The 21108-nt window shown below is 44.5% G+C and overlaps 1 protein-coding gene across 1 annotated transcript in view; it reads left to right on the forward strand.

Annotated features, from left to right (window-relative positions):
* The window catches only part of HMX2 (H6 family homeobox 2), a 32821-nt gene extending 27143 nt beyond the window's left edge, over positions 1-5678 (forward strand). Inside the window, exons 2-3 of the mRNA XM_044299965.1 lie at positions 3705-3964; positions 4938-5678. Coding sequence (XP_044155900.1) covers positions 3705-3964; positions 4938-5467 — 790 coding nt within the window. The 3' untranslated portion in view covers positions 5468-5678. The remainder of the gene's footprint in view (positions 1-3704; positions 3965-4937) is intronic.
* The last annotated feature ends 15430 nt before the right edge of the window (positions 5679-21108 follow it).

Below are 21108 nucleotides of genomic sequence, written 5' to 3' on the forward strand. Positions count from 1 at the left end.
CTGCAACCACATAAGGGCACCGTGGGAGGATCAATAAACCATTTCCACCAAATGCAACCTTAATTTATGAGTCTTTTCTCCTATTCCCAGTAAACATGACAGGTAATACAATGAGCTGGGGGGGGGGGGAGCGCGCCTGCTGGCTTGGGTGATCATGTAATAGTGCTGGTGTATGAAATGATGTTGGCTCAGGTTCCAGGCGCCAGACACTTGTCTCTCATCTCTCCCAGCACCCAGCAGCCATGGACACTGGGTGTGAAAGGGAGGAATCAGGGATATCGAAGATATTCCAAAGTTATGCACATGCCAATGACTGATATTTAAGACAATGCCCTTCCTCGTAACCAGATACCAATAAGCGTCATGTATGCATATCTTGCAGAATTTGGGGTTTAAGATGGGTTTTTAAATGATTTTGTGGCTATGGTTCCATTACTCCCCACCCCTCCCTCCCAATTAGAACTTGGATCCTATACTATAATGGCCAAATGACATAGAGACATGGCTGAGAAGCGCAGATCGCTGGAGGGATAAAGTAAGAAGAGAACGTCTCCTGGGCTTGAAGGAATGAAGATTTAGCATCATTTTACAAAGCAGCATGCTCACAATAAATTCATATATTAATATCATTATTCTACATTTTGGGGCAATCAAGGAGGTACATGGGACAGAGGTTTGCTCCCCAAAGCTTGCAATTTAAAAGGTTTATCCCAGGAAAACAATGTATCACTTACCTAAAGAATAGGTCAGATTGGGGGTGGGGGTGCACCACCAATGAGGCGGCGGGGTGAGCAGCACCAGGTAGGGGCAATAGGGGGGCAGCAGAAGGGGGATTAGGTTTCTGCAGTATAGCATTGGGTAGCACAGTATGTGGCGCTGTATTACCCTGTGTGTTCTGTAGCGCTGTATGTAATGTTTTCCAAGTATGTCTTTAACAGTAAAGTATGTCTTTAACAGTAGGGCTGGAGGGAAGGGGTTAGGTTAAGAAATTGGCATTGGAGGTTGTGGCTAGGTGCACCCCGGGGGGGGGGGGGAGGGGGGGTCTGACTTCAGGGACTCGACTCACCACCCGAATAATACCTAATTCACACGTCTGTGTTCGGTCAGTGATTTTTTTAGGCAAAACCAGGTGCGGCTCTGAACACAGAACAGGAGCAGATCTGTCCCTTATGTCTGTGGAGGCTCCAGTCCTGGTTTTGGCTCACAGTCACTGATGGAAATCACTGACCGAACACTGATGTGTGAATGAGGCTTAAGCGGTCCCCAAGTCTCCTCTCTGAAAGGAGCGTTAGTGCACATGCTGGTCTCCCGCTCCATTCATTTCTATGGGACTGACAGAGCGCTGACTGCATCATCCCCATAGAAGTGAATGGAGTGCTGGACCAACATATGCACTCACGAGACTCGGGGACCCCTCGTTCTCGGGAAACGTGGTGGGTTTCAGCTGTTGGACCCCAGCGATCTGATATTTATCATGGGATAACCCGTAAAAGAGTTGTCTTTTGAAGTCGTTTTTGGAGCCAAAGACGGGAGGGGTCCATATATGTAAGGGCTCATGCACACGAATGTGTGCCGCCTGTGCCGTGCTTTGGGGACCGCAAATTGCACGGGCCCCGTCTGTGTGGCCTGCACTGAAGAATGCAGAACCATTCTACTTGAAAGGGTCCGCGATAGTCCGTACAGCAAAAAAAACTGAGCATGTTCTATTTTTTTGAGATGCGATGGCACGGACTAAAATCCCACGGAATCGCTCCGTAGTGCTTCTGTGGCCTTCCGCTCCGTATCTTCTGGATTGCTACTCCAGTTGGCTACTTAACTATATATCTCATACAATCAGCAGTCGCTGACTGCATGAGAAATCTATTTTCCTATTGTCTTCTTTCGGGAAATGAGATGCTGCATTTCCAAACCGCATCACGACCACATCACAACCACGCCGCGTGGCCATACCCTTAAAGGTAATATCTGAATAGCTTGCTTCACTCCCCCCCCCCCCAAAAAAAAAAAATCAAATAGAAGAAAACAATTAAAAAAATGTCATTAATCACACCCATACTGCTGTCATTTTTCTACATTTCTTAATTTAACTAAATTAACAGAGCATAGGTCATCAGTGTTTCAATCTGGAGAACTAGAAGTACCAGCAAGCCCACTGAGCATGCACTACCTTGTATTTAAATGTATAAAAAACATGAAAAGTACAAGGCATATCATGCTCCGAAAGCTTGCTGGTACTTTTTGTTCTCCAGAAACTGCAACGCTTTAAGATTTGCTTAACCTGAAATATGGAAGCTAAGATTTAATATGAATTATGATAATCCACGTTGTACAGGAGCTTTTAGATGTACTCTCATCATCCTCACCATCATCCTCATCAGACTCCTGTATGAGGAACTGACATATCATCACAATGAGACATAGGTTTAAACAGCAGCAAAGCCCTCGGGGTTGTTTATTTCCACTTAATCTTTTTCTTATATTTTTTATAGCAGTTAGGGCTCATGCACACGACCGTTTGTATTTTACGGATGCCGTCCATGTGTATTCCGTATTTTGCGGAACGGAACAGCTGGCCCCTAATAGAACAGTACTATCCTCGTCCATAATGCGGACAATAAGAGGACATGTTCTTTTTTTTTTTTTGGGTGGAACGGACATGTGAAAATATGGAAACAGAATGCAAACGGAGTAACTTCAGTTTTTTCTTTTTTTTTTGCGGACTGTATGCAGAACCATTCATTTCAATAGGTCGGCAAAAAAAAAACTGAAGTTACTCCGTGTGCATTCAGTTTCCATTTAAAAACGGAATGTACACAGAAAGAAAATACGTTTGTGGCATGAGCCCTAAGGCCCCATGCACATGACTGTATGTATTTTGCAGTCCGCAAAAAACAGATCTGCAAAAAATACGAATGATGTCCGCGTGCATTCCATATTTTGCGGAACGGAACAGCCGGCCCCTAATAGAACAGTCCTATCCTTGTCTATAATGCAGACAATAATAGGACATGTCCTATTTTTTTGCGGAACGGAAATACGGACATACGGAAACGGAATGCACACGGACCCGTTAAAATGAATGGTTCCGCATAAGGTCCGCAAAAAAAATGGAAAGAAAATACGTTTGTGGGCATGATTCGCCTTCAAGTTTTAACCCTTTAATTGTCACTACCTAATGTATTCACCCTCAGGTCTATGTAGATAGGGTAGTATGCATGAGAACTGGAGGAACCTGTACATTTTTTGGGGGGGAACCCTACATAGCAAACAGTTATGTCCATATTGGGCTGAGAATGAACAATGCAAAGCCAATGAAGTCATGCATGGTGCCCCCCTGGACTGGGAGTGCCCCCTGCCATTGAACTCTATGCTGAAAGCTCAGAGGCACTCCAGCCCCCCTCCACCACCCATACCTCATGTCTTCACACAGGTGCATGGGATTTAACAATGGAATTTCAATTTTTCCGGGGCTGTCTGCAGCTGGTGATTGGTGCTGGAGACCTGGGAATGTCATGCAAATGTAGCCCCGCCAGCAGGCAGGCTGGAGAGCAGTGGGACTGGTGCTGTGGGTGGGGAGGGATGCAGTCTGTGTGTGCAAACTGGAAGCAAAGACACCCCCCATTATTTAAAAAAAACTACAGCACCCCCTCCTCTCTTTCCAACTCCATCATCATCATCCTCTTCCTTCTTACCTATGTCCTCAGGATGAGCAGCAAAGAAGAGGCCACTAAGTGCCCCCCGACCACACTCTCCAGCTTCACCATCCAGTCCATCCTGCAGGGCACCACCACCTCTGAGCGTGCCAGGAGAGAGCCCATCATCCCCTGCAGGGAGCCCAGCCCCAGCGCCTCCTCAGAGGAAGAAGAGGAGGAAGAAGAGGAGGGATGGAGGGATCAGCGCTGCTTCTGCTCCGGAGCAGACAGGGAAGAAGCCCCCCACACCTGCAGCTCCCATAGGTGTCTCAGTGAGTATCTCTGTATTTGGGGGGGGGGGGACACTAACCTCTGGGCACTCTGCACCTCCTGCCATCTGTTCACCTACCTGTCACCTACACTGCCTCTGGTGGGTCTTATTAGCGCTAAAATGTGAGAGGAAATTGTCGCTGGCAGCAGCTGGAGGTGATAAAGGCGCACAGTGAGCGGGGACCGGGAGGGGACCCTGCACAGGAGGACCACATACTGGACCACAGTGCGGGGCAAGAGCGGCTGCTGTGCGCCAAATCATCTCCTGCGACATCCTGAGAGGAACAACCCCAGGGGGCTGCTCACATCATAGACTAGAACATCGAAGAATTATCTATCATCCATCAATACATCTGTCTATCCATCCAATATCTATCTAATAATTATCTATCTATATTTCTATTTATTTATTTATATCTCTCTATTTAATAACTCTGCCATGTCTGCCTATCATCCACCTAATATCTACAGATCTATTTTTTTTCTTCTAATTTTCATCTGTGATCTATCCACCTATCTAATCATTCACACTCATTGTTTATATTATATCAACACAGTCACAGACATTGGACTAAATAATAGATATAATTATATTTGCTGTAAGAAAATTATTTAAGAATGAAGTTTATGCATATAAAAGTTAGTGAACCTGTGTATATATGTAATTAAATATATTACCTATCAAATACATGACATATCTATCCATGTATCTATGTCATTTCTATCAATTTATCTTAGTCTATTGTACTATATATAAAATATCTATCTACAGTATTATCTATATATCTATATCTACCTAATCTATCTATCTATCTATATTATACAGTCATGTATATTGTCTTCTGCTTCAGTCGCTGGCCCCCACGTTAACCCTTTAGAGGCCGGCACCCCCAGGCAGGCCCTTTCCCCCAGCTCTGCCTGGACAGTATGTGCTGATGGAGGAGCAGTCAGTGACTTGTTGGTGATTTCTTGCAGATAATACAAAAGGACCCCAGAGTTCAGAAGCCAGGACCCAGCTGCCCTCTCCCTCCCAGCAGGACTACCCTGGGGACAAGGACAGACATTTAACCCCCAGCAGCACAGCAGGAGACAGGCAGAGGGAGGCTCATGGAGAGAGGCAGGCCAGTGCCAAGAAGAAGACCAGGACAGTGTTCTCCAGGAGCCAGGTCTACCAGCTGGAGTCCACCTTTGACATGAAGAGATATCTCAGCAGCTCAGAGAGGGCTTGTTTAGCCTCCAGCCTCCAACTCACAGAGACCCAGGTCAAAACCTGGTTCCAGAACCGCAGGAACAAGTGGAAGAGGCAGTTATCTGCTGAACTGGAGGCTGCCAACATGGCCCATGCCTCTGCCCAGACTCTGGTGGGCATGCCCTTAGTATTTAGAGACAATTCTATTCTGAGGGTGCCAGTGCCCAGGTCTATTGCCTTCCCAGCCCCCTTGTACTATTCAGGCAGCAACATGTCTTTACCTCTGTACAACCTGTACAACAAGCTGGAGTACTGACTGCTGCCCCCTGTGCCTGCCCAGCCATGGAGGTGCCATCATACACCGTGTGTATGCCACTCATCTCCAGATAGTTATGTATCTATGTATTATTTACAGAATTGTATGATATCTTATTTTTATTACAGACCTCCCCTCCCCTCTTCTCCAGGTGTCTGTATGAGGAAAGTGTTATATGTCAGTGCAGCTTGTACAGACATACAGGGGCACCAGGACTACTACCCCCATCGTATATCAGAAAGTATTACTCTGTACAGAAGATTGCTTTTTATAATAAACATCTGAGTTGCTATTATGGGTGTTTTTTGCTGAATTTATTAGGCAAAAGTGGAGACTTGATTTATTCTTTTTCATTCCATGTTTTATTTTTTTCTTCTTGTTTTATATTAGTCATTTAACTATATGATATATATATATATATATATATAAAACTATGAGATATATAGTGTGTGTATATATATATATATATATATATATATATAAAATCTGAGATATATATACTGTGTGTGTATATATATATATATATATATATATAACTGAGATATATACTGTATGTATATATATAAAACTATGAGATATATACTGTGTGCATATATATATATATATATATATATATATATACTCATACCTATGTATTGTGTGAAAGCAAAGACAACATATCAACATATGTTGATATGAATGTATAGCTGCGCTCTGCTACATGTGCTTGATATATAGCATATTGTATTAAAACATATTATATATATATATATATATATATATATATATATATTAAAGTAGCCACCTCCTTGCTCTAAAATTTCCTTTTTTTATTTAGACAACCCGATAATTGCCTTTTCTGTCGTGCCCATATATGTGCAGTATAGTCAGGTGATAGCAGAGCTGAGTTTGTCATTGCAGTGATTTTTTCTCCTGTGGCTGCCGCAACGTTTTCTCAGCGCCGGATCCAGTGTGTGTTTCTGCTGTAGTCTTCAGACCCGGTTCTCACTGCTGGTCCCGGTTCTGCTCGGTCCCGGGGGTGACATTGTATCCGCTGCTGACATGAAGGAGCTTCTTGTATCATTCTCATTATTAAATGCCATAGAGAGGATTAACCATTGACTCGCCAGGCTGCCCACGAAGGATGAGAGTTGGCACCAGGAGCTGCCACCTGTTTTCTGGGGTGACAATCATAGCCATGACCTGAGAACTGCAGGTGCCATTCTCTCTGCCTCCTCATTGTCAGTGGAGCGATCTGCATGTCTACCTTCCTCAGGAAATCAACCATTCTATGTGCCAGGCGATAAATGGTGCCCCCATCCCTGAGGTTTGTCACCAGGCAGCCATGTGGCTGAAAACCATGGTGACAAAGGATAGATATGGCTAGAAAATGTAGAAATATCAATTATGGAGGCAGATGATGTGTTCAGTGTATCTCACATTTGTATTTTTATTATTATTATTCTGTGTTTTTATTTTATACATTTTCTTTATTTTTGATAACTTTTCTATATTTGTATTTTTATTTTATATATATATATATATATATATATTAGAATATATCAAATATATATATACATATATATATATATATATATATATATATATATATATATATATATGAACATATTATATAAATATATATAATATATTGTATCTATTCCTTTATTTTTTATTACTTTTCTATATTTGTATTTTTATAATATATCTATTCTATATATAATATATCATATATTACATAAATATTTTTATTTTTATTATTTTTATTAATTTTAATTAATTATTTAATATTTTTATTTTGCATTTCTACAAGTATTTTTATTTTTTTAATTGTTAGGCTCAAGCAATTGTGTAAAAATAAAACAAACAACAAAAATGTATATATATATATATATATATATATATATATATATATATAAAGTAAAGGCTCATCACTTCTATGGGTTGAAACTGTACAACATACAAAAAATGTGCCATTTTTACTGGATCCAAAAATGCAGAAAAAAGGCACCAAAAACTGATATAATTTTGATTCTAACCCCTAAAGTGCAACAAAAATTCACAAGTGCCTTTACTGAAATGCCTGTGCTGTAGGGAAGGGTTTGCATCTCATTCATGGGCTTATAGCTTACAGTGTCAGTAAATTTACTGACAGCTGAAAATCACTAATTCTAAGACTTTCCTTTTCCCCACATTGTAATATTTTACCAATTATTACTGTCCTGAAGGTGAAGATTCTCAAAGCAGGTATAAAATGCCACATTTAATGTGATAATTATTTTCATGTTGCCAGGGAAGGAGCTGGGGGCTCCACCGTGGGTTATCGCACGCAATGTCTGACAATACAATCTCACACAAGATCCCACAGAAAGATTGGAAGTGATAAGTATGCCCCAAATGGCATAAAATGTCAAATTGCATAAAAATGCATGCCATTTTAATAGAAAAATACAGCAAAAAATGGATGCCATTATTATCAAAAAAATTCAATAATGTTACATTATTTTCAATTTCATGCGACACATTAGCGGTGACATTGCCGTACGACCTAATGCGGTCACTTTATCCTGAGCGTTATTGCTGGCCCTGGTCTTTAGATTACGATATTATCAATTGCATGAAAGTGGTAATGAACTGGTTAACAATTAAAATCTAATACTGATGGAGCTCAGTTACAGTGACCCAATGCTGTCTTGTATGGTAATAGTACATACGGCTAGAAAAGTAACATACATTTTTATAAGGCCCCATGCACACGACCATATGTATTTTGCAGTCCGCAAAAAACGGATCTGCCAAAAAATAGGGATGACCTCCGTGTGCATTCCATATTTTGCAGAACGGAACAGCTGGCCCCTAATAGAACAGTACTGTCCTTGTCCGTAATGCGGACAATAATAGGACATGTTCTATTTTTTTGTGGAACGAAAATGCGGATATATGGAAATGGAATGCACACGGAGCAACTTCCATTTTTTTTTTTGCGGATCCATTGAAATGAATGGTTCTGCATGAGGTCCGCAAAAAAAATGGAACAGACACTTAATGCCTCCTGTGTGCGTCCCGTGGCCGTGCTGCGGCCCGCAAAATGCAGGCCGCAATGCACAAACACCGACCATGGGGCAGCCGCATCGGATCGTGGACCCATTCACTTTAATGGGTCTGTGATCCGCCCGTTACGCAAAAATAAAAGACATGTTCTATTTTTTTTGCGGAATGGAAATACGGAAACCGAATGCACACGGAGTACCTTCCGCAAAAAAAACGGTATGGACACGGAATGAAAATACGCTCGTCTGCAAGAGGCCTAATACAGTACTGGCAGAGTAAATGGGATTTGACAAAATCTCACGCACCCCTTGGTTTTTAAATCTTAGCAGAAACTGACCTTCCGTGTGGATTTTAAAATCTCCAGCATGTCGGTGGTTTGTGCGATTCTGCTCCTTCCGCAGAGTGCTTTTCCCCACAGACTTCAACGGGGTCGTTAAAATAAACAGAAAACACGCACCAAAAACTATAAAAAAACACACCAAAACAGCCATAGATTCGTGTGTGTTTTTATGTGATTTTATACTATTCATGTGTGTTTTTATGCGAACGATATGAATTGGCTCCGGATGCGTTCAGTCTCCGTTCTGTGAAACTCGCACCATTTTGCAAGCAAGTTCAGTCAGTTTTTTCTGTGTGGGTGCAATCAGTTTTGGTGCGTTTTCAAGAGCGTAAATAAAAAAAATGAAGAATTACAAACATCTCCTAGCAACCATCAGTGAAAAACGCATTGCATTCGGATTACATCTGGATGCGATGCGTTTTTCAGTGAAGCCCCATTCACTTCTATGGGGCCAGGGCTGCAGGAAAAACACAGAATATAGAACACGCTGCGATTCTCACACAACGCAGAACTGATGCGTGAAAAAACGCGCATGTACACAGACCCATTGAAATGAATAGGTCAGGATTCAGTGCGGGTGCTATTATGCGTTCACCTCACGCATTGCACCTGCGCAGAAAACTCGCTTGTGTGAAAGGGGCCTTACCGGGGCAGATAAATTGTCCTTAATGATCGCCAATCAACAATACTGCAAGTCGATCATTTACTTGCTTTTATATTACACAATAAGGCCCCTTTTTCACACGAGCGAGATTTCCGCGCGAGTGCAATGCGTGACATGAACGCATAGCACCCACGTGGAAAAAACTGAACAACTGTACGCAATTGCAGACAAAACTGACTGAACTTGCTTGCAAAATGATGCGAGTTTCACTGAACGCATCTGGACCTAATCCGTCACGCTTGTGTGAAATGGGCCTAAGGCCTCTTTCACACGAGCGATACGGATTGGCTCCGGATGCGTTCAGTGAAACTCGCACCATTTTGCAAACAAGTTCAGTCAGTTTTGTCTGCGATTGCGTTCAGTTTTTTCCGTGCGGGTGCAATGCGCTTTGATGCGTTTTTCACGCGCGTGATAAAAAAACTGAAGGTTTACAAACAACATCTCCTAGCAATCATCAGGGAGGAAAAACGCATCGCACCCGCACTTGTTTCCGGATGCAATGCGTTTTTCCACTGAAGCCCCCATTCACTTCTATGGCCCCTTTCACACGGGCGAGAATTCCGCACGGGCGCAATGCGTGAAGTGAACGCATTGCACCCGCACTGAATCCGGACCCATTCACTTCAATGGGGCTGTGCAGGTGAGCGGTGATTTTCACGCATCACTTGTGCGTTGAGTGAAAATCACAGCATGCTCTATATTCTGCGTTTTTCACGCAACGCAGGCCCCATAGAAATAAATGGGGCTGCGTGAAAATCGCATAGCATCCGCAAGCAAGTGCAGATGCAATGTGATTTTCACGCATGGTTGCTAGCAGATGATGTTAGTAAATTGATTAAAGTCAATTTACTGTATTATTTTCCCTTATAACATAGGACAAGAATCCTTCTATCTTCATTCAGCAGGACCTGCGCTGACGTCACCACGTGGTGAGCGCGATTATGTCATCAAAGGTCCTTTTGCAGGTCCTCAAAGAAGAAGAAAGAAGACGATGTCGGCTGCGCGAACAAGTGGATGAGGTGAGTTAATTTTTTTATTTTTTAACCCCTCAAGCCACATTTTAGTAAGCTTTCTGTATTAAGAATGCTATTATTTTCCTTTATAACCATGTTATGAGGCAAACGAATAAAATCTACACAACACTGAACCCAAACCCGAACTTCTGTGAAGAAGTCCGGGTTCGGGTCTGGGTACAACATTCAGTTTTTTATCACGCGCATGCAAAATGCATCGCACCCACGCCATAAAAACTGAACAACACAACGCAATCGCAGTCAAAACTGACTGAAATTGCGGGCGCACTCGCGCGGGTTTCCCGCAATGCACCCAGGACGCATCCGGAGCAAATCCGGGACGCCCGTGTGAAAGGGGCCTATAGGGCCAGGGCTGGGTGAAAAACGCAGAATACAGTACATGAGCATAACACAGAACTGATGCATGAAAAAAAAACGCTCATGTACACAGACCAATTGAAATGAATGGGTCAGGATTCGGTGCGGGTGGTATGCGTTCACGTCACGCATTGCACCCGCCGGAAAACTCGCTCGTGTGAAAGGGGCCTTATTCACACATCAGTGAATCACGAACCCGTTGATTTTAATGGGTATATTCACACCTCCAGGAATTCCCACTGTGGTCCGTGGTTACTTCACGGAAGCATTCCCTATTATAGCACGCCCATTATAGTCTATGGGTCCGTGAAAAAACATGGACACAACGCAGATGGCATCAGTGTTTCAAGGATCATTCCTAGGAGATGCCCTTGAAAATTATTTTCAGCTGAGCAGTGTCTGTGGAATACGGATGACACATGGAGAGCAAAAAACAGACACATGGAGGAAACACGGATCCTTCACAGAGGAACTACTTACCATCTTGTCACTGATGTCATCATGGACACAGTAATGTGAATGAGGCCTATCCCTGAGTTTTTTGTTTCGGAAATGTGATTTTTTGTTCCTTCTCCTAACGTCTCCATTACAGGTGACAAGCAGATGCGTAAAAGATGCGACAAATGGCCAATTCATTGTTTTATCCCTGGACGTGTTCACACTGGACAATCATTGAGAACGCCCATTTGGGCGATTATCGCCCTGTGTAAAAGGCCCCTTATAAAAACAAATTCGCTTTCATCTCGGTTCAAGTTAACAGAACTATGGAGGGGTCTAAACGTTGTGCAGTTGTAAGGACTAGGCTTGAGCGAATCAAGCTTTGGATGATAGATCTGAAGTTGATTTGTCCAAAAACTTTGTTGTTAATACTATTTCCCTACAGCAATAAAATGTATGGGCTCCGTGTAGGCAAACTTTATCTCGGCCAAAGTTGCGCGACACTTCGGTGAATGACTTCGGTATTGCTATCTGTGTATTTAAAAACATTTTAAAATAGGAATCCGAAGTCAGTTTTGGTACCCAGGTACCAGTCAGTACCAAAGCGGATTCCTATTTTTAAAATGTTTTTAAATATGCAGATAGGAATACTGAAGTCTCGCGCAACTTCGACCAAGACGAAGTTTGGCTACACAGAGCCCATACATTTTAATGCTGTAGGGAAACAGCATAAGGCCTCATGCACACGGCCGTGTTCCGCGGCCGAGAGCGGTCCGTGGTATGCCGGCCTGGATTCCTGTTGAGAGCAGGAGCGCACAGCGTCATTGGTTGCTATGACGCCGTGCGCTTCATGCCGTCGCTGCACTACGGTAATACACTATACGAGTGTATTACTGTAGTGCAGTAGCGGCATAAAGCGCACGGCGTCATAGCAACCAATGACGCTGTGCGCTCCTGCTCTCAACAGGAATCCAGGCCGGCATACCACGGACCGCTCTCGGCCGCGGAACACGGCCGTGTGCATGAGGCCTTAACAAGATTTACAGACTGGTGTAAAGTAGAACTGGCTTAGTTGCCCAGAGAAACCAATCAGATTCCACCTTTCATTTTTCAGAGCTCCTTTGAAAAATGAAAGGTGTAATCTGATTGGTTGCTATGGGCAACTAAGCCAGTTCTACTTTACACCAGTTTGATAAATGACCCCAGAAGTTTTTTTATGAATCAACTTGAGCTCAATTTGTTCAAGCCTAGTATGCGCCCTGAAATTAGACTGTAAAGCGAGGTTTTTAATTGGTTCTTCCCCTTTAACTTCATTTCTGCAGTATCAGGTAACTGTACATACGTACTAACCTTTAGGTGGGGCTAGGAGGGGCCCACAGAGTAGAAAACACTTAGGCCTCATGCACATGGCCGTTGCCTGGCCGTGGCCATATTGCGGCCCGCAAACAGCGGGTCCGCAATATGCGGGCACCGGCCGTGTGCTCCCCGCATCACGGATGCAGACCCATTCACTTGAATGGGTCCGAATACCTCCCAACTTTTGAAAAGAGGGTAGAGGGACATTATGTGCGGTGCGGTGGATTAAAAAAGTTTTTTCTCCAGAATGAAGCAGCAGATCGCTAAGTGAAAGATACCATTACATTCAACTGAGCTAGTCCTACAGGGCATTGTCCCACTCCTTGATTGATAGGGCCAAGTTCCTGCATAGTCATCTCACCTAGCCTTGTCACTCAACATGACTGAGGTGGACGCACATGCTCATGTCCATCTTTTAACTGCCACCATCCAAATCTACTATTAGAAGCTGTGACAGTTACAGAGAAAGAGCTGCAGCAAAAAAGGACACACCCCTGAGCTGTGATGGGGAGACAGCTGCAGCAGAAAGGACACGCCCCCTGAACTGTGATAGGGAGAAAGCTGCAGCAGAAAAGACACGCCCCCTGAGCTGTGATGGGGAGACAGCTGCAGCAGAAAGGGGACACCCCTGAGCTGTGATGGGGAGACAGCTGCAGCAGAAAGGACACATCCCTGAGCTGTGATGGGGAGACAGCTGCGGCAGAAAGGACACGTCCCCTGAGCTGCCAGCTTGAAATAAGTCTAGGAGAACAATTGGGGCATTGAATGTGGAGATCTCTGGGTCCATGTGAGGTACAGGGCTGCTTGTAGAAAGAGATTGTCATGTGCTATATGATGTCTGATTTAATTTTTTTACATTAATCATGGGATAACCCCTTTAGGGCTCTTTCACACGAGCAATACGGAATGATGTTCAGGAAGAAAAAAGCGATGGTTTGCGCGTAAGTTCAATCATTTTTTTCCGCGGTTGCGCTCAGTGCTTACATTTTTTCCCATGCGGATGCATTCAATTTTGATGCATTTTTAAAGCACGTGAAGAAAAACTGAAGAATAGCGCTCAACATCTCCTAACTGGGTTTTTTGCGACTTTTTGCACTCGCTTGAGCAAAAATCTTACGATTTTTTGCATTTTTACTTTACTCACTCCACTTTTATTATGTGGGTGGAAAAGTGGGCATGATTAGCTATGTTATTGAGTTTCACTCCAGATAAAAAAAAGTTGCAAATAAAGTCGCAATCTGACTCCCGGAGGAACTTTTCTAGACAGAAGTGTTAGGTTTAAGGACAAGACAAATTTATTAAACAACCTGTGACATTCGATAAATGTGGCATAAAGTACTCCAACACAGACTCGAGCAAAACTGACTAAATATTCTCGAGCAAAACTGACTGAAATATTCCCCTTCTGTTTTTCACTTCTAGGGGGCCGCGGCTTTGTGAAAATACGCACAATATAGAACATGCTGAGATAATGCGTGATGTGAACAGAGCCATTGAAATGAATGGGTCAGGATTCAGTCTGGATGCTGTGCGTTCAGCACATGCATCACATCCGGAAAACTCGCTCATGTAAAAAAGCCCTTAGTGCCAGAAAATTGGGTATTTTGTACTCCTCGTTCACATTCTACATAAAAAAATGCATGAAAATGAATGTGTGTTGTAGATCTCACAATTCCCAGTGTGTTCATTAGGGCTCATGCACACGACCGTGTGCTGGCCAGGCCCATGCACAGGCACCGACTGTGGGGCAGCCGCATGCAGATCGTGGACCCATTCACTTGAATGGGGTCCGCGATCCGCATCCGATGGTCCGCACCGTAAAAAAGTAGTGCATGCACTACTTTTTTGCGGTGCGGAGGCATGGACAGAAAACCCACGGAAGCACTCCGTAGTGCTTTTGATCCATGCCTCCTTTCCGCACCGCATCTCCCGGGTTGCGGACTCATTCAAGTGAATGGGTCCGAAATCCATGATGCGGGGTGCACACGGCTGGTGCCTGTGTATTGCGGACCCGCTGTATGTCGGCCGCAATACGGTCATGGCCGGGCAACGGCCGTGTCCATGAGCCCGTACTGCTGTGTAGTCCTATCAAAAAGCTAAGGACTGACCCTTCTGGGGCTAATCTAGGCAAGGATGTTTGCAGCATTGGATTTCTGCTGTGCATTCTTTGAAAAGTCTGCGTCAGATTTGTCTCTGGCACAGCGGGGAGTTTGCTACAGTTGAATCCATTTTATACAGTCCTGTGTGAGGCAAATAGGTCAGTCAGTGTCTACTGAAATGTATCAGCCAGCGGTCCAGGCTGTTTGACTCACAGAGGATTGTCCAGACTGGATACAATTGTAGCAAACTCTCAGCCGTGAGCAGTGTTAGGCATCATCCACACAAACTTACTTTTATTTTCCATGTCCGCTCCGTTTTTTGGGGGGACCTTATGCGGAACAATTCATTTTAATGGGTCTGCAAAAAAAAAAAAAAGTTACTCCGTGTGCATTCCATTTCCATATGGCTACATGCACACGACCGTATGTGTTTTGCGGTCCGCAAATTGCGGGTCCGCAAAATAAACGGATGACGTTTGCGCATGGCATCTGTTTTTTTTTTGCGGATCCATTGTAATAATGCCTATCCTTGTCCGCAAACGAATGTTGTTTGTTTCCGTGTCCGTTCCGTGTGCTGTCCGCATCAGTATGTCCGTTCCGTTGCCCCGCGAAAAAAATTGTGCATGTCCTATTTTCTTCTATTTTCTTCTAGTTTGCGGACAAGGATAGGCATGCGTTTTTTCAGCTTCTGTATGCAGACAAGATGTTGTCATTCACTGACAGCAAGCAAAGATCTAGTAAATAATGAGGAAATGAACTGTGCATTAGGGCTCATGCACATGAACATATATTTTATCCATGTCTGTTACATATTATATATTTTTTTGCGGCCCCTATGCTCAACCAGTCACTTTAATGGGACCGCAAAAAACAGAAATGACTCTGTGTGCTTTCCGTGTCCGTATGTCCATTCAGCAAAAATAAAAAACATGTCCTATTATTGTCCACATTACAGACAAGGATAGGACTGTTCTATTACCCTAAGTTCACACTTGCGCGTTTTACAGCGCGTTCGAACGCGCTGTAAAACACATAACCGATGCAAACCAATGCTTTCCTATGGGACTGGTTCACATTTTCGCGTTTTACAGCGCGTTCAAACGCGCTGAAAAACGCCCGACGCATAAACAAGTTCTTGAGCTTCTTTGGGGCATTTTGTCGCGCGTTCCCGTACATAGACTTTCGGGAACGCGCGACAATGGGCGTTCGCTTGTCTCTGTATGCGCGATTCCAAACGCCCGTACAATCGCGCATACAGAGCGCTCCTTTCAGAACGCTCAGGTGTGAACCCAGGGTTAGGGGTTGGCCATTCTGTTCTTCAAAATGAGTAACGCACGCGGCCGGTATCTGTGTTTTGGGGATCATAAAAGAACAACGGTCGGGTGCATGAGCCCTTATACAAAGATTACTATGGGTAGGTTCACATTTCCGCTAAAGGTAATCCGGCAGCCTGTTCCGGCAAAGGAATAAACTACTGGAGTTACTGTATCTGGCGTAGCAAGATCCTGCCAGATCCCCATTTACTATACTGCATACCTCCCAAATTTTTTCCTCACTAGGCCACGCCTCAACTCCGCCCAAAACATAACTAAACACCTAATCCCATCCAGTCCCCTAAATGCCCCCACATAGTAATTATTCATCCTTTATGTCACCACACAGTAATATGCCCAGATATGTGCCACTCACAGTAGCGATGCCCAGATATGTGCCCCCTCACAGTAGCGATGCCCAGATATGTGCCACTCACAGTAGCGATGCCCAGATATGTGCCCCCTCACAGTAGCGATGCCGATATGTGCCCCCCTCACAGTAGTTATGACAGATATGCGCCCCCGTACAGTAGTTATGACAGATATGTGCTCCCTCACAGTAGTTATGTCAGAATGCGGGACGGTTGGGAAGTATGTATAATGGGATCCAGTAGCTTTCCGGCCTAAATGCTGTCTTTTAGGCCAGAAACCAACCGGATCCCATTATAGTGAATGAGGGCTCATGCACATGACCGTATGTATTTTGTGGTCTGCAAAAAATACGTATGACATCTGTGTGCATTCTGTATTTTGCGGAACGGAACAGCTGGCCCTACATAGAACAGTCCTATCCTTTTCCGTAATGCGGACAATGATAGGACATGTTCTATTTTTTTGCAGAACGGAAATACCCACATATGGAAACGGAATGCACACGGAGGAACTTCTGTTTTTTTTCCGGACCCATTGAAGTGAATGGTTCCGCATACGGTACGCAAAAAAAAAAAACGGAACGGACACGGAAAGAAAATAGGTTTGTGCGCATGAGCCCTGAGGATCCAGTAGTGTCGGGTATAATAATTCTGCTAGTCTGCTCCTCTGCCAGAACTGACTACCGGAGGTGTGAACGCGGCCTTACTGCTGTATACTGTACTATGCCATTTGGCGCCTAGGACTGGACTTTGACTACACTGTTTGTGTGCACACATTGCTAATACTGGATGTGCTCCAAGTGGAGGATACAGTAATGACAGTGACCATAAGATGTTCCCAGCGTATGTGCTAAATGCAGTAGACTATTTATTAATCATAAAGAACCCCTTTAATTCTGCTGTAACGACCCCTGCACAATGCCAAGCAGCTATGATGGTTTCTAATGGAAAATACGAAATTCATTTATAGAGGCTCTGTCACCAGGATCAACCAGCATAAAGCCTGGTAGGGTTGATCATGCTGTGTAAAACGACACCTGTCTTTCCTTTGTAGGTGCCGGCGTTGTGGAGAAATTCATACTTTTGATCCTATGGAAATGAGGAATTGGAGCACCAAGAGGCGGGTTTCTGAGGTTTGAGCACCGCTCCTGCGTCGCCCCTGGTACAGACACCTCTGATGCTCTAAACAACCCCCGCTCCCCTTAGGCCTCTCGCACACGACCGTATGGCTTTTTCAGTATTTTGCGGTCCGCAAAAAAACGGAACAGCTGGCCCCTGATAGAACAGTACTATCCTTGTCCGTTATGCAGACACTAATAGGACATGTTCTATTTTTGAACGGAAATACAGAAACGGAAGGCGTACCTTTCCTTTTTTTTTTTGCGGATCCATTGAAATGAATGGTTCCGTATACGGAACGCAAAAAACGGAACGTAAACGGAAAAAAGAGGTGCAAGAGGCCTTAGACTGACAGCGCTGGACCTCAAATCTAGCGGTGAGTTCTGGCTCCTGCGCAGATGGTAGCAAACATGGCGCTTGCGCACTAAAAATCTTCACTGCTCAGCAAGCTGCAGAAGATGGAGTGCGCAAGCGCCATGATTGCTACCATCTGTGAAGGAGCGAGAACTCAGCGCTAGATGTGAAACCCGCCTTTTGGTGCTCCAATTCCTCATTTGCATAGGAATAAAAGTATGAATGTCTCCACAACACCGATGCAAATGGTCCCGCAAATCCGGAACAAAACATTACTGATGCACTACGCAGTGCTTCCGTGGGGTTTCGTCCTGTACTTTCGTTCCGCAAAAAGATAGAACATATACTATCTTTTTGTGGAACGGGCGGATCCGCTGCGGCTGCCCCTCGGTTGGTGTTCGTGCATTGCGGCCCACACCGCAGCACGGCCACGTGGCGGACACGTTTGTGTGCAAGAGGCCTAAGTGTGCTATCCAAAATCAGCTGTTGTTCCATGTTATCAGCCACTTCATGTTGGGGAGAGGCTGACTGTGGTGTTCTATGCTGGGCGTTCTTCAGGTAGCACATTCGGCAGTCTCTGGGTCGCCCATAGAGTTGTATGGAGTGGCACTTTTTTCTCCATGTATATAGGACCCCCATATACATTATAGCAACCCACTGATTTCGCTATCTAATGTATAAGGCCCTTTTCACATCAGCGAGTTTTCCGCGCGGGTGCAATGCGTGAGGTGAACGCATAGCACCCGCACTGAATCCTGACCCATTCATTTCAATGGGGCTGTGCACATTTTTTTTTTCACGCATCAGTTCTGCATTGCGTGAAAATCGCGCAGCCCTTGCCCCATAGAAGTGAATGGGGCTTCAGTGAAAAACTCTTTGCATCCGGAAGCTTCAGTTTTTTATCACGTGCCTGAAAAACGCTTCAAAACGCATTGCACCCGCGCGGAAAAAAAAATGAACGCAATCGCAGACAAAACTGACTAAATTGCTTGCAAAATGGTGCGAGTTTCACTGAACGCATCCGAACCTAATCCGTCACGCTTGAGTGAAAGGGGCCTAAGAGACCTCCCAAAAAGTCAGATAATGTGGGGGGAAAGGGTAATCAGATACTCTGAATTTCAACCCCGATTCTCAGGGGAGATAAGCCCCCCAGAGGTGTCTTGACAGCGGCTTATTCCCCTCCCCCCATTCAGGACACATGCATGCCCAGCAGAACCAAGCGTGCATGTGCATGGTGGCTCAGGAAGAATAGCTGTCAGCTGAACAGTGTCTGGTAGAAGGGTTCACATCATAGGGCATCATTTTGGCCTATGCTGGGATTTAGGCTTTGACATGTGGCACGTGATGGGTGATGCCATGCAACATGCAAATAATTGTGTGTGATCAAAACGGAAAAAAAACGGATCCGTAACTAAATTCAAGTCAATGGGTCCGTGAAAAATCACGGATGCACACAAGATAGTCATCCGCGTCCGTGTCCGTTTTCCCTATCATTTTTAATGCAAACTTGACTTAGTTTTTTTTTTCACTTTTCATGTCCGTGGATCCTCCAAAAATCAAGGAAGACCCACGGAAGAAAAAACGGTCACAGATCACGGAACAACGGAAATCCGTTTTGCGGACCGCAAAAAAAAACGGTTGTGTGCATTTATTATTATTATTATTTATTTTTAAAGCGCCATTCATTCCATAGCGCTGTACATATGATAAGGGGTGCACATACATAATATAGACAATTGCACTAATCATAAACAAGACGAGTTACAAACTGGTACAGAAGGAGAGAGGGCCCTGCCCGTGAGGGCTTACAATCTACATGGTATGGGAGAAGGACACAGTAGGGGCGGGTTAAGTTGGTCATGGCGGTATGGAGGCAGCAGGGTCACTGGTTGTAGGCTTGTCTGAAGAGGTGGGTTTTCAGGTTTCTTTTGAAGGATTCCACTGTAGGTGAGAGTCTGATATGTTGGGGTAGCGAGTTCCAGAGTATGGGGGATGCACGGGAGAAATCCTGGAGTCGATTGTGGGAAGAGGTGATAAGAGGAGAGAAGGAGGTCTTGTGAGGATCGGCGAGAGCGTGTGGGGATGTATCGGGAAAGTAGCTCAGAGATGTAGGGAGGGGACAGGTTATGGACGGCCTTATATGTATTTGTAAGTACTTTGAAGTGGATTCGTTGGGCAATGGGGAGCCAGTGAAGGGGTTGGCAAAGGAGAGAGGCAGAGGAATAATAGGGTGAGAGGTGGATTAGTCGGGCAGCAGAGTTGAGGATAGATTGGAGGGGTGCGAGAGTGCTAGATGGAAGGCCACAGAGGAGAATGTTGCAGTAGTCTAGGCGGGAGATAATGAGGGCATGTACAAGTATTTTCGCAGATTCAAAGTTAAGGAAAGCGCGGATGCGGGAGATGTTTTTGAGTTGGAGACGGCAGGTGGTGGAAAGGGCTTGGATGTGCGGTCGGAAGGAAAGGTCAGAATCCAAGATCACTCCAAGGCAGCGGGCTTTGTTGACTGGGGATAATGTGCATGAGGCCTTACATTGTTTTCAGTGCCGGATCCGTTTTTATGACCGGATACAAAACAGCAGCTTGCAGCGGCTTTGTGTCCGGTCACAAAACGGAACGCTGACGGAGCAGAAGACGTCCTGAACGGATCTTTTTCCATTCAGAATATATGAGGACTAAACGGATCTCAATACCGGAAAACAACGCAAGTGTGAACGTAGTCTCAAAGGGGTTTGCCGACTTTTTTTTTTTATACTGATGATTCATACTCTTGATGGGTCATCAGTATTTGATCGGTGGGGGTCTGATACCCAGGACCCCACCAACCAGCTGTTTGAGGAGGCCATGGCCTCCTTAGCGCTTACTAAACGTCTATGGGATTGTGGCTGTGCTTGGTATTGCAGCTCAGCCCCTTTAACTTGAATGAGACTGAGCTGTGCCCAGACCACATGGCCGATGAATGTGACATCATGGCGGCACCTCCTCAAACATCGGATCAGTGGGGCTCCTGGCTGTCGGACCCTCACCGTTCAGATAATAATGACCTATCCAGAGGATAAAAAAATCTGAAATCCCCTTTAATTATGGCTGCATGTTTTTTTTTTATTATTGTAACCTATCATAGCTCAGCCAATTATTTTTCCATGTAAGTCAATAAAAAAAAAACTAT

This window comes from Bufo gargarizans, chromosome 6 (assembly GCF_014858855.1).
Source record: "Bufo gargarizans isolate SCDJY-AF-19 chromosome 6, ASM1485885v1, whole genome shotgun sequence".
Lineage (NCBI taxonomy): Eukaryota > Metazoa > Chordata > Amphibia > Anura > Bufonidae > Bufo > Bufo gargarizans.